Source organism: Callorhinchus milii, unplaced genomic scaffold (assembly GCF_018977255.1).
Source record: "Callorhinchus milii isolate IMCB2004 unplaced genomic scaffold, IMCB_Cmil_1.0 Scaffold1, whole genome shotgun sequence".
NCBI classification, from domain to species: domain Eukaryota; kingdom Metazoa; phylum Chordata; class Chondrichthyes; order Chimaeriformes; family Callorhinchidae; genus Callorhinchus; species Callorhinchus milii.
The window spans coordinates 17,272,855-17,286,044 of record NW_024704742.1 but is presented as its reverse complement, the minus strand read 5'-3'; the positions used below and the strand labels follow the sequence as shown (position 1 = coordinate 17,286,044).

Below are 13,190 nucleotides of genomic sequence, written 5' to 3'. Positions count from 1 at the left end.
GTGGGGGGGCTGTGTGTGTGTGGTGGGGGGGGGCTGTGTGTGGGGGGGGGGGGCTGTGTGTGTGTGTGGGGGGGGTGCTGTGTGTGTGTGGGGGGGGGGTGCTGTGTTGTGTGTGGGGGGGGGCTGTGTGTGTGGGGGGGGGGTGCTGTGTGGGGGGGGGCGCTGTGTGTGTGTGTGTGGGGGGGGGTGCTGTGTGTGTGGGGGGGGGCGCTGTGTGTGTGTGTGTGTGGGGGGGGTGCTGTGTGTGGGGGGGGGGCTGTGTGTGTGTGGGGGGGGGTGCTGTGTGGGGGGGGGCTGTGTGTGGGGGGGCTGTGTGTGGGGGGGGGCTGTGTGGGGGGGGGGCTGTGTTGGGGGGGGGCTGTGTGGGGGGGGGGGTGTGTGGGGGGGGGGGGGGCTGTGGGGGGGGGGGGGGGGCTGTGTGTGGGGGGGGGGGGGGGGGGCTGGTCAGGCGGTGACACAGCCCCTCCTCTGTGAGTATTACATTAGTTGTCGGCGCTGCCCCACTCGGTGTCTGTCACTCGCTCTCACTGCACTGTTCGGGGCGACAGGAGAGGATCGCGTGAAACAGCAGCTCAGCCCCGACTGCGGGGAGAGAGGGAGAGGGAGTGTCAGTGTCAGGGCTGTGCTGTGTTACAGGGGCTGTGCTGTGTCAGGGCTGTGCTGTGTCAGTGTCACAGGGGCTGTGCTGTGTCAGGGCTGTGCTGTGTCAGTGTCAGTGCTGTGTCAGTGTCAGGGCTGTGCTGTGTCAGTGTCAGGGCTGTGCTGTGTCAGTGTCAGTGTCAGGGCTGTGCTGTGTTAGTGCTGTGTTAGTGTCAGTGTCAGGGCTGTGCTGTGTTAGTGCTGTGTTAGTGTCAGTGTCAGGGCTGTGCTGTGTTAGTGCTGTGTTAGTGTCAGTGCTGTGTTAGTGTCAGGGCTGGCTGTGCTGTGTCAGTGTCAGTGTCAGGGCTGGCTGTGTTAGTGCTGTGCTGTGTCAGTGTCAGTGTCAGGGCTGTCTGTGTTAGTGCTTGTGTCAGTGTCAGTGCTGTGTCAGTGTCAGGGCTGTGCTGTGTCAGTGTCAGTGCTGTGTCAGTGTCAGTGTCAGGGCTGTGCTGTGTCAGTGTCAGTGCTGTGTCAGTGTCAGTGCTGTGTCAGTGTCAGTGTCAGGGCTGTGCTGTGTTAGTGCTGTGTTAGTGTCAGTGCTGTGTTAGTGTCAGTGCTGTGCTGTGTCAGTGTCAGTGCTGTGCTGTGTCAGTGTCAGTGCTGTGCTGTGTCAGTGCTGTGCTGTGCTGTGCTGTGCTGTGTCAGTGTCAGTGCTGTGTCAGTGTCAGTGCTGTGCTGTGTCAGTGTCAGTGCTGTGCTGTGTCAGTGTCAGTGCTGTGCTGTGTTAGTGTCAGTGTCAGGGCTGTGCTGTGCTGTGTCAGGGCTGGTGGTGGTGGTGGTGGTGCAGACATGACTGTGAGCCTTCTCCTCCTGAGCTGCTCTCTGCTCTGGGGGTCCTCTGCCTGGAGTGGGGTCTCCATGGCCGCCGACAACACGGGGACGGACTCGCTCCCCGACACCATCCCCTTCGAGTATCACCGCTACCCGGAGCTGCGGGAGGCGCTGGTCGGTGTGTGGCTGCAGTGTCCGAGCATCAGCCGCATCTACACGGTGGGCAGGAGCTTCGAGGGGCGAGAGCTGCTGGTCATCGAGATGTCAGACCAGCCGGGCAGCCACCAAGCAGGTACAGCACGGCAGCCCCTCCCTGCCTGCCTCCCTCACTGCCTCACTGCCTGCCTCACTGCCTGCCTCACTGCCTCACTCCCTCACTCCCTCACTGCCTCACTGCCTCCCTCACTGCCTCACTGCCTGCCTCACTCACTGCCTCACTGCCTCCCTCACTGCCTCACTGCCTCACTGCCTCACTCCCTGCCTCACTCCCTGCCTCCCTCCCTCCCTGCCTCCCTCCCTCACTGCCTCCCTCCCTCACTGCCTCCCTCCCTCACTGCCTCACTCCCTGACTCACTGCCTCACTCCCTCACTGCCTCACTGCCTCACTCCCTGCCTCACTCCCTGCCTCACTCACTGCCTCACTCCCTGCCTCACTGACTCACTCCCTGCCTCACTCCCTCACTGCCTCACTCCCTCACTCCCTGCCTCACTCCCTGCCTCACTGCCTCCCTCACTGCCTCACTCCCTGCCTCACTCCCTGCCTCCCTCACTGCCTCACTCCCTGCCTCACTCCCTGCCTCACTCCCTCACTGCCTCAATCCCTCACTGCCTCACTCCCTCACTGCCTCACTCACTCCCTCACTCCCTGCCTCACTCCCTCACTGCCTCACTCCCTCACTGCCTCACTCCCTGCCTCACTACCTCACTGCCTCACTGCCTCACTCCCTGCCTCACTGACTCACTCCCTGCCTCACTCCCTCACTGCCTCACTCCCTCACTGCCTCACTCCCTGCCTCACTGCCTCACTCCCTGCCTCACTCCCTGCCTCACTGCCTCCCTCACTGCCTCGCTGCCTCCCTCACTCCCTGCCTCCCTCACTGCCTCACTCCCTGCCTCACTGCCTCACTCCCTGCCTCACTCCCTGCCTCACTCCCTCACTGCCTCAATCCCTCACTGCCTCACTCCCTCACTGCCTCACTCACTCACTCCCTCCCTCACTGCCTCCCTCCCTCCCTCACTGCCTCCCTCCCTCCCTCTGCCTCCCTCCCTCCCTCTGTCTCCCTCCCTCTGCCTCCCTCCCTCCCTCACTCACTACCTCCCTCACTCATTCACTGACTCGCCCACTCCCTCCCTCACTTATTCACTCACTCACTTTGCTGCTGGTGATGGAGAGAAAGGATGGCAGTGAAGCATTGCCCACCCCCACACTCACACACTTCCTGGTCCAAATTCCCAATTTTTTTCTTCCCCAAGAGCAGCCCCATTAAACCTGGCTGTCGATCAACCAAACCAGGCCACTTACTGGATAAATGCAACCCCTGTGTTGATTTCATGGGTTAAAATGCAGATCGATGGAATACATTGCAAATCGCTTGACTGTCCAGCGCCTGTGGACGTCGTTCCGACGTGAAATGTGCCATAGACATGTAATTTGTTGTTGTTAAATGCCGATCAAGCCACAGGAGAAGATGGTGAAAATCATATTTCAGCCGCTGTTTCTTCCCATTGTTTTTTTTTCAGCGGTTTCTCCAGAGAACAGTTCCTCCTCACAGCTCACATTTGCAGCCGCAAATGCCCACTCGTCATGTTTACATTACAAATGTGTTTATTTGACAAAAAATAGAGCGATTGTAAATATTTACTGGGAATGTTTTACATCATTGTTCTTCCTGGGGTTTAAACATTAACATCAACAGATACCACAGCCCTGTCTGGCAATGGTTGATAAGGTTGTACCAAGCGGCTTCCATGTGTTTTCTAATCCTACAATGATAATAATAATAATAATAATAATAATAATAATAATACAGGGGCAGAAAACCATTGGGTTTGACTAATGTTACATATATCAGCAGTGCAGTCCTTGCACACCGCTGCTGTCTTGTCTGGGTCTGGTGTAACCTGCATCCATTAGCAGTGTAGCACTGTGCTCTTGTCTGTACACATCGCTCCTAACCCCCCCCCACCCCCTCACTTTGCCCCGGAGTCTACCTAACGGTGGAAACTATATTATATGATCATTCCCAACGAATTCTTTTCCAGATATCCACAGCTGACTTTGATTTGGGTTGTGGCTGTTATTTTTGCAAGGGTCCCTCCCTGTTGATTCTTCCCATGCTGATTTCTTTTCAGATCATTGTTGTTAAATGTTTCTGCATTCTTACCCCCTAACTATTTTGATATCTGTAGCCAACCACTTTGTTTTTGCGTGACGAGATTTTGCACGTAGCAAAATGTCCTCTTTGAGGAGGGAGGGAAAGAGGAAGAGGCAAATGCTCACGAGCACCATTTCATACATTATGTCCTGGTTATGAGGAAATAGCAAACTGAGGGGATATGGATTAACACTTTATATAGAACCATCTCAGTTGAACACTTTTTTAAATTCTGAACAACAGTATGCCTTATGCATTTACAATTATCATGAATAATATGTGCTGCCTCAAGCTTGAAAAGAAATGGTTATCTTAGATACACATTGAAAAAAACATGTAGCAGCATTTCCGAGGAAAGCCTAGACTCATTCAATGGGGAAAAGGCTTATCTGTACAGCTGGAAATGGAGAACAATGTAAGATGTGTGTAAAATGCCATTGAAGGTCATAGTATTGTATGGTGCAGCCTTTCACAATATCCACTCTGCCCTAGACACAGCTTAGCTTTGCAAATTATTTAATTTGTCTGTTCAGGTGGACGCTAAAGATCTGGTGCATTATTTGAAAAGCGAAGGAAGTTTCTCCTCGTCTCTTGGCCAAGAATCCCCCAGATAAAATTGGTCATTCACTTAATGGCTGTTTGTAGGACATTGCAGTGCACAAATTAACTGCAATTTTTTTGCCTGCAAAGTACATAGTCACTACACTTTACAGAATGTCCTGTAAAGAGTGTTGAGATGTCTTCCTGATGTGAAAGGCGTGATATCAAATGTCAGGATTATTATCTCACCTCTCCCCTCCCCCTTTTTCTGTTACCGGAAGAGTTATCTTCTGTTATCATTACAATCATCATCTCAGACACTTTTTGTCTCTGGCATGTTGCGTGTTTTGCTCCATTAACACCTCTTCTCCCCATTTTTGTTTCAATCCACCCCCCCTTTTGTTTTACACCACTTTTACATTTTTAACCCATCAACTAACACATTCTCTCCTTTGTCTTTTTTGTCTTCCTTGTTCTGCCTCCCCCTCTCAACTTGTCCCTAAAAACCTCTCCTCCCAACATGCCCCAACGCGAAGGGTCGTGGACCCGAAATGTTGACTCACTTTCTTTTCTCCATAGATGCTGTTTTCCCAGCTCTCTCTGTTTTTGTTTCAGATTTCCAGCATCTGCAGTGTTTTGTGTTTTGAGGATTACTATAATTAATACTAAGTTCTTTGAGATATTTTGACGTTATAAGATGCTGTATCAAATGCATGGATTATTATTTTACAATTTAACTACCGACTGTAAGATAATAATCTTGCATTTGATTTAGCGCTTTTCACGTCTTCTCGACATCTCAAAGCGCTTCACAGAATAGACTGTAAAGTGAATTGACAGTATATTTGTGGGCAATTGCGCACAGCAGTGTCCCACAAATAGTCGTGGATTGAAAATGTACATTCAATTCATAAAATAAGAACATGATCATTCCAGATTAAATTCTGAATCAGACTTCTGCGATTTAAGACTTTCTTAATTTCTTTGTATGGAAATGTCCCTAAATGATTGCATGTTTCCTCATCAAAAATAATATGGGTTTCAATAAAAAAAAATTCAGGGTTGAGGGGGGCCGTTTAGAGGAAAGGACAATCAGAAAAACAATATGTATGAAATTCAGGCTCCTTTGCTGGCGATATCTTGACATCTGTGTCTATGATCCTGTTGATTTCCCCGGAATTATGTAGCCATTACACAGGGTGCTTGTTTGAATAAAATGTGTTTGTGATATGATAAATAATGTCATATTACCTTGAGTCCAAGGGTTCATTCACATCGCTCAACACTGTGGCTGTTAACGGCACAGAAATCTGTAGCTATGTGGAAAATTCCTTTAAGAGCAGAAGCCAGAGGTACCTTTCTGGAAAAGGAAGTCTGACTTTTCAGAAATGATGAATTTTACTAATGAAGTCTGAAAAGAAACACATGGATCCTTTATTCTCCAAGCTGCGCGGTACCCATTATTATTCAATGGGGGTTGTTGTCTGCTTTACATTAATGATCTCCATAGAGGGACATTCAGCTTTGCAGTGTTGCTCGAGAAGCTAAGGAAGATGTATGTAAGGCCTCTCGGCTTGTTTAAATTGGCGTACAGAGATTAATTAGGAAGGCTTGGAGCATTTATGATGCTACATCTTGCTGATCAATACTTTTGAGTTTCTAAAAAAATGTTTCCCTGACTGCTTGCTGGTTCATGTGCTCCTGCACAAGTACTGGTGCTCAGACTGACCTTTTTCTTGCCAAGATAGAGCCTGCATTTATAATAACAATAATCTTCACATTTTATAAAGCACCACAACACATTGTCAAATGTCCCAAAATGCTTCACATGATTAAGTTAGTATCTCTGTGTTTTGTAGGTGAATATGGCAGCCAGTTTCTCCACAGCAATGTTCCACAAACACACAAATGAAATGAATGCCCAATTTTATCTGGGGGTTTGTTGACCAGGATATTTATTTAGAAATATATTTAGAAATGTGGCCTAGTACACTTGTAGTGTATGTGGGACGATGGAGATTATTTCTGTAGTATTAGTTTTAACAACCAGTCAAGGGCTTTATGATCGCAAAACCACTGGGAAACATTTGTCTAGAATTCGACAGCTCAAATATTGAAAGCCCATTCAGAAATTAATTAAAATTTTGTAAAATGTTATTGGGAATCTTAATTGCTTAAAGACTGCTAAATGCTCATTTTTAATCATATTGGAGAGATATTGTATTCATGGTACAAAGTACTGACTGTATTAGTGAAACTATTTTAGTGATACATTATTTGAGGTCTAGTTTACATATTGTGTTAATTATGTGCAAAATGCATGTGTAAAAACAGGAATTAAATGGGCCCTTTATTATGGAATAAACCACCAATGGAAAGGATTCTAGAATCAGACCTACAATATTCCTTAATAATAATACCATTTCTATAATCCTATTCATTGTTTAATTTCAACATTAAGGATACTTCAATTCCCTCTTTTACACTTTCATTTGCACACGTTCAACCCAACCAGCAAATTATATCTCGTCCCAAACATTGGGGAAACTACACCATTCTGAACAATACATTTGCCAACATGGAATATGACACGAAAGGTTTCATGTAATTCCCAGAGAGGATCGATTTCAAGATCCTCACCCTTGTATTCAAATCCCTGCACTCCTCTGCACCCCCCTACCTTTCTGACCTCCTCTCTCCTCAAAACAGTACCTGTTGCCTCTGTTCCTCTGGGTCTGACCTCCTCATTATCCCCCGAGTCCTCTGCTCCACCCTCGGCGGCCGTGCCTTCAGCCACTATGCCCCGAGGCTCTGGAACTGCCTTCCTCACTCCCTTCGTCTCGCTCCCTCCCTTCCCATTTTCAGGTCTCTACTGAAGACCTTTCTTTTCGACCGCGCCTTTGGTCACCTTCCTCCCTCTCCCCCTGGCTTGGTCCCGGGATCCGTTACTGTAAAGCGCTCTGAGAAGCCGTCCGGCGTGGAGGGCTCTATATAAATCCAAGTTGTTGTTGTCGTTGTTTATGATATGGTGGTGGCGGGGAGAAATGAATTGTCAAACATGAATTTTGTGCTATTTTCTGGATGGAAGTTTGAGAAATTAATCTGACCCCTTGTTGTTATTGAGCTTGCATTTGACTGCTACTGATCCAGTATCCAGCTTATTTTATTTTTATTTGCGTTTCCTTCTTGTATATTACTCTTTGCTTTTATGCCTTGTTCTATCATCCTTACTCAGGTATCATAGAAACCTAGAAATGGGTGTAGGCCATTCAGCCCCTCGAGCCTGTTCCGCCATTCTATAAGATCATGGCTGATCTGTACCTCAAGTCTAATTACCGGTGCTCGCCCCATATTCCTTAATAACCTGACCTAACAAATATCTATCCACCTCAGTCTTGAAGATGTGAATGGATCCAGCATCCAAAGCCTTTTGGGGTAGAGAGTTCCAGATTTCCACTACCCTTTGGGTGAAAAATTGTCTCTGAATTTCACTCCTAAATGGCTTAGCTCTAACTTTAAGATTATGCCCCCTTGTTCTGGATTCCCCCACCAGAGGGAATAGTTTCTCTGTATCTACCCCATCGAATCCCTTTATTATTTTAAAAACCTCAAATCAGTATCCGCTTGGCTTAATTGGTAGCACTCTGATCTCTGAGTCAGCCGGTTATATGTTAGGACATTATGCTCACAGTCTAGGCTGACACTTCAGTGTAACCCTGGGGGAGTTGCCTTGTTGGAGGTGCCATCCTTTGGATGAGACCTTAAACTGATGTCCCTTTTTCCTTGTTCAGGTAATTATTAAAGATCGTATGGCACTGTTTGACAAGAGAAGGGACTTTCTCCTAGTTTCCTGGCTAAGAAACACCAGATAAGATTGTTCATTCACTTCATTGCTGTTTTGGGGGCATTGCTGTGTTCAAAGTGGCTGCTGGGTTTCATCTGCAAAATAGATAGTCACTACATTTTACAGTGAATTCTGTGAAGTGCTTTGAAATGTCCTCCTGACCTGCTACATCAATTGCAAGGATTATTTTCTCAGAACTTTAGACTCTGGGCTAGAGAAATGTTTGTATGATTCATCAATCTCCCTTAGAGAATGATAGATATAATAATAATAATTGCATTTGATATAGTTCCTTACCACGTCTTTGAGAATATACTGTAAAGTGAATTGATATATTTTGTGGGTGAAATATTTCAGAATAGTAACAGTGATAATTCTTGCATCTTTCACATTAGGAGAACGTCTCAGAGTGCTTCACTGAATTCACTGTAAAGTGCAAAAAATCTAAAATCAAATGCAGTATTATGATACAATGCTTCACATTGTGTCTGATTGACAGAAATCACAGACATTGTTCCACATTGTATTTCACTGTGGGCATCGCACCACATTTTGTTTGAGTGACATGATGCTAAATTATGTCTGACTAACAGACATGTGGTAAACACTAGTGCAATGTTGGTTAGACACGATGCTATACAACATCAGTCAATGGTATATGATGTTAGTCAGACAATATTATATGATGTCAGTCAGACAATGTTGTGCGATATCTGTCTGACCCAGTGTGGTGCGAGACCGAAAACTATAGGAAAGCAATCTGGGAACATAATGGATAGTACAAATGGGGAGCTTTACAGTTTTGAAAATGATAATATGCTTTTATGATAAAAGGACAAAGTCAGATTAGCCACAACAACAATTTATAATAATAATATAATAATCCTTGCATTTGATTTCATTTGACTTGATTTCATGTCTTCTCAACGTCTCAAAGCGCTTCACAGAATAGACTGTAAAGTGAATTGACTGTATACTTATGGGCGAAACTTGCACTTATATAGCGCTCTTCACGCAGGATAATGTATTGGGGTGCTGTGCAGTGGAAGGGTTGGACACCAAACAGGGAAGAGCACAGTTTAGACCAGAACCGAGTGAGATGCACAATTCTAAACCAGTCTAGGAGGAAAGTGATTGCTTATCAAAGGTTTGCCTCAATCTTGCATAATCAAAGTTCTGTGCGTCATTTTCCTAGAATCACATGAAATTGTTATCTCGAAATTGAATGCCAGCAATTATATTTGAATTGCGTGCAATGTGTGACAAGCTGTAGAAAGGTCATGTTTTCATTCATCCTCCTATTGATCCCTTAATTCAAGATTTCTTTACTCCTTTACCATCCCTATGGTAATCCAACTGCAACTATATTCAAAGCCTTGATCATCCTTCTCAACAGATATTCGCTCAGGCCCCTTTTTAAGACATTGTCAAGTCTTTCAGAATTAAGTACAGTACCTCATCTGGCAGTTCATTCCATGCATCTTTCACCTTGAGTATATGTGGGTGTATGCGTGTGTGTGTGTGTTGGGGTGGGTGGTGGTGGGAGGGGGGAGTTCAATGCCTGTAAGCTTTTGCTGACCTATCAATATCCCTAGTGCTTAATTTGCTCCACGCCCTGGGACCCACTATCTCTCCAACCTCCTCGCTCCTCACAGCACTACCTGATGCCTTCGCTCTACTAGCTCCGGCCTTCTCCTTGTCCCTTGAATCCTCCACTTCACCATCGGTGGTCATGCCTTCAGCCACTATGCCGTGAAGCTATGGAACTCCCTCCCGAATCCCTTCGCCTTGCCCCCACTTTCCCCATTTTCAGGTTGCGTCTGAAGACTTTCCACTTCAACTGTGCCTATAGTCACCTTCCCCCTCACCTTGGCTTGGCATCGGGCTCCACCATTGTTAAGCGCTTTGGGACGCTGCCCAGCATGGAGGGCGCTATGTAAATGCAAGTTGTTGTTGTTATCCTGCTAACATAACCTTTATCTGTGTAGTTTATTATTCTAAATGCCTGAATTATGTTTCATGTTGGTCTATTATTTGGCAAAAATAAACTAATATGTAGGAATCTTTCTTTACAACTTAGTCCCTTAAGGCTGAGATCATCCTCATTAGTCTTTGAGCTATTTCCAATGCTTCTGTGTTCTTTTCAAGGTATGGGTGCCAGTCACACAAGATCATCTTCTTTATCTGACTGCTTAATGGGCATTATTCCACGCAACACCCATACCTACCAATTCCTTATGATAAATGGATTATCTTACATTTATCCGCATGTTGTGATATATTGTTAACGCATTCAGAAGCTCACTGCTGATCTGACTGTTTAGTCAAAACTCTCTCTTACGCATTGGCAGCACATTGAATTTCGTGCTGTTAATGGCAAATCCCATCATAATAGCACAGAACAAAATTCACCAGCAAGTAACACATTGTTTACCCTGAACTTGATTAAAAATGAAAATTGGAGGCAAATTCTCAGTTTGCCGGTAACTTAGCAGATGTTGGTGACATCTGTAATTGTGGGGATTGATTTGATTTTGTTAATAATTACTGCTTACCCTCTGCTCACTCGAAGTTCTCTGAATTTCAACATAGTAGAGAACCACCTCTGGAGCTCCCATTTTTGTTGTTGTTAAATCCCGTCAGACACAAACAGACTTCGTACAGACACAGCTGCTTTTACTGCTTCTTAATAGTAAAAGCTTTAATCTTTCATTTGGTATTCACCCATTTGGACGGTTCCATAACACTACGTTCTTATATAGAACATTCATCCGTTTCATGTTTCACTGCATAGTCTACAAAATCCCTCTTATGCACATACCATCTGTGCTCCTCATATCGATTCTTTCTCTTCTAATTTCAGAATAGTGAGAAGAGGTCCACTCTGCAGTGAGTGCTTATCTCATCACAATGTATCTTCAAGATCAAGATTTCTGTTGTCTTAAAATCTAAGATCATATGGCATTTTGGAAAATTCTTAAAATCGGTCTCAATTTGGAAGCCAGTTTTCCACAGTTCTTGAAGCCTTTGTGCGTATTTGGTGATTTTATTTTTGTGGGTTTCCTTGTTGGCTTACTGATCCGTCTGCTGTAGTCTTGCGTTAATTTCTGTGTCGTTTAAAATCCTATTTTGGCTTCGCAAATTCATTTCCTCCTAAGAAAAGTTCCCTTTTTCCTCTGGTAAGATTCAGGATGTGGCCAATTTTATAGAGATTACAGCCCCTTGGTTTTGTGGCTTTATGGAATATGAACACAATTTTAAAATGTGTTACATTACCTGGCCAATGTGACCGAATGGAAAACAAACTACCTTGTTTAAGATTTATTGATAAAGTCATGAAATTCAAGGCCTTATTTTTGTTAGATAAAAATAAATCACACTGGAGAGGATCTGATGGATATAACTGACTTGTATGCCAGAAAATTAATAGTAATAAATGAAACTCCTCCCTCCACAGGTTGCAGATAATCCAGAACTCTGCAGCCCATATCCTCTCCTGCACCAAACTCCGTGACCCCATCTCCCCCATTCTCGCCCGAATCCATTGGCTCCCTATCCTTCAGAGGATCCAGTTCAAAATCCTGGTCCTCACCTACAAAGTCCTCCATGGTCTCGCCCCACCCTATCTCTGTGACCTCCTAACCCCCTACCAGTCCGCCTGCTCACTTCGCTCAGCCGGCTCTGGCCTGCTCCACGTTCCCCTCCCCACCATTGGCGGGAGAGCCTTCAGCCACTCTGCCCCCAACCTATGGAATTCCATCCCCCAATCACTCCGCCTCGCCCCCTCCTTAGCCTCCTTCAAGTCCCGCCTCAAGACCCTCTTCTTCAACCATGCCATCGGTCACCAACCTTCCCCTTCCTTCTCCCCCCTGATCCCAGCTCGAGTCTGAAATGCTGTACACTGTCCAGTGCCTTGGGACGTCCTCCCGACGTGAAAGGCGCTATACAAATGTAATCTTGTTGTTGTTAAACAAAACCATGCAACTTCTTAAATACTAATTATGCTGCCTTGACCCTCTCCCATACAGTTGCTGGTCGCTCAACTCGCCCTCCACCGCCCCCCGCTGGAAGTCACAATCAATCAGTTCCTCTTCTCAGATTCTGCCCCGCTTCCCCTCAAAACCACTGTCATTACTGAAAACCCACCCTCAATCCTTCAAATCTTACAAACTACTGGCCCATTTCTAACCTGTCCTTCCTTGCCAAAGTTTTGGAATGCATTGGCGCTGACCAGCTTTGCTCACACCTCTCCACTCCCAACTTAAGCCCTTCCAATCCGGTTTCCTCCTTGCCCACAGCACAGAGACAGCACTTGTTAATGTCATAAATTATGTCCTTTTTCTCCACGTCCAGGGTTCCCTTTGCCTCCTTGTCCTCCTAGACCTCTCTTCTGTGTTTGACACAGTCGATCCTGCCATCCTCCTCCTCCAGCTTCTCGTCCCTCATCCACATCAGTGAGATCACACTCGCATGGTTTGAGTCCTACTTAACCAACCGCCATCATTTCATCTCTGCAAATGTTTATTTTTTATTCCTCCCTTATCCACCCGGTCACCTGCAGAGTTCCCCAAGACACCATCCTTAGCCCCCTTCTTTTCCTTATTTTCATGCTTTCTCTCGGAAATGAACACCATCAGATTCACTGTGGTCATAGCTGTCACCAGTGATCGGTGACTTTTTCGATCAACGTTGAGTTGAAAAGTTCATTATTCTCCACAGTCTTCAATAAGGATTCACAGACATCAAATCATACTGAGTAGATGAAACGCAACAGTTCTGAGATATACTTTTGAGTTGATATACCATATTAATAAATAAAAATAATTATTCTTACATTTGACATAAGACTTCATGTCAGGAGGACTACTCAAAATAGTTCACAGGATTTACTACAAGGTTCAGTAACTGCATATTTTGTGGGTGAACGAGGCAGCCATTTTGTACAAAGCAGTGTTCCACATACACTCGTGGAGTCCTGTAGCTCAGTGGTTAGAGCTCTCGCCTTGCAAGCAAAAGACTTG

At 45.8% G+C, this 13,190-nt stretch overlaps 1 protein-coding gene across 1 annotated transcript in view; it reads left to right on the top strand.

The window, feature by feature from the left end:
* The first annotated feature begins 1,378 nt into the window (after positions 1-1,378).
* cpe (carboxypeptidase E) overlaps positions 1,379-13,190 on the top strand; it is a 65,896-nt gene continuing 54,084 nt past the window's right edge. The window contains exon 1 of the mRNA XM_042337604.1: positions 1,379-1,702. Coding sequence (XP_042193538.1) covers positions 1,429-1,702 — 274 coding nt within the window. The 5' untranslated portion in view covers positions 1,379-1,428. The remainder of the gene's footprint in view (positions 1,703-13,190) is intronic.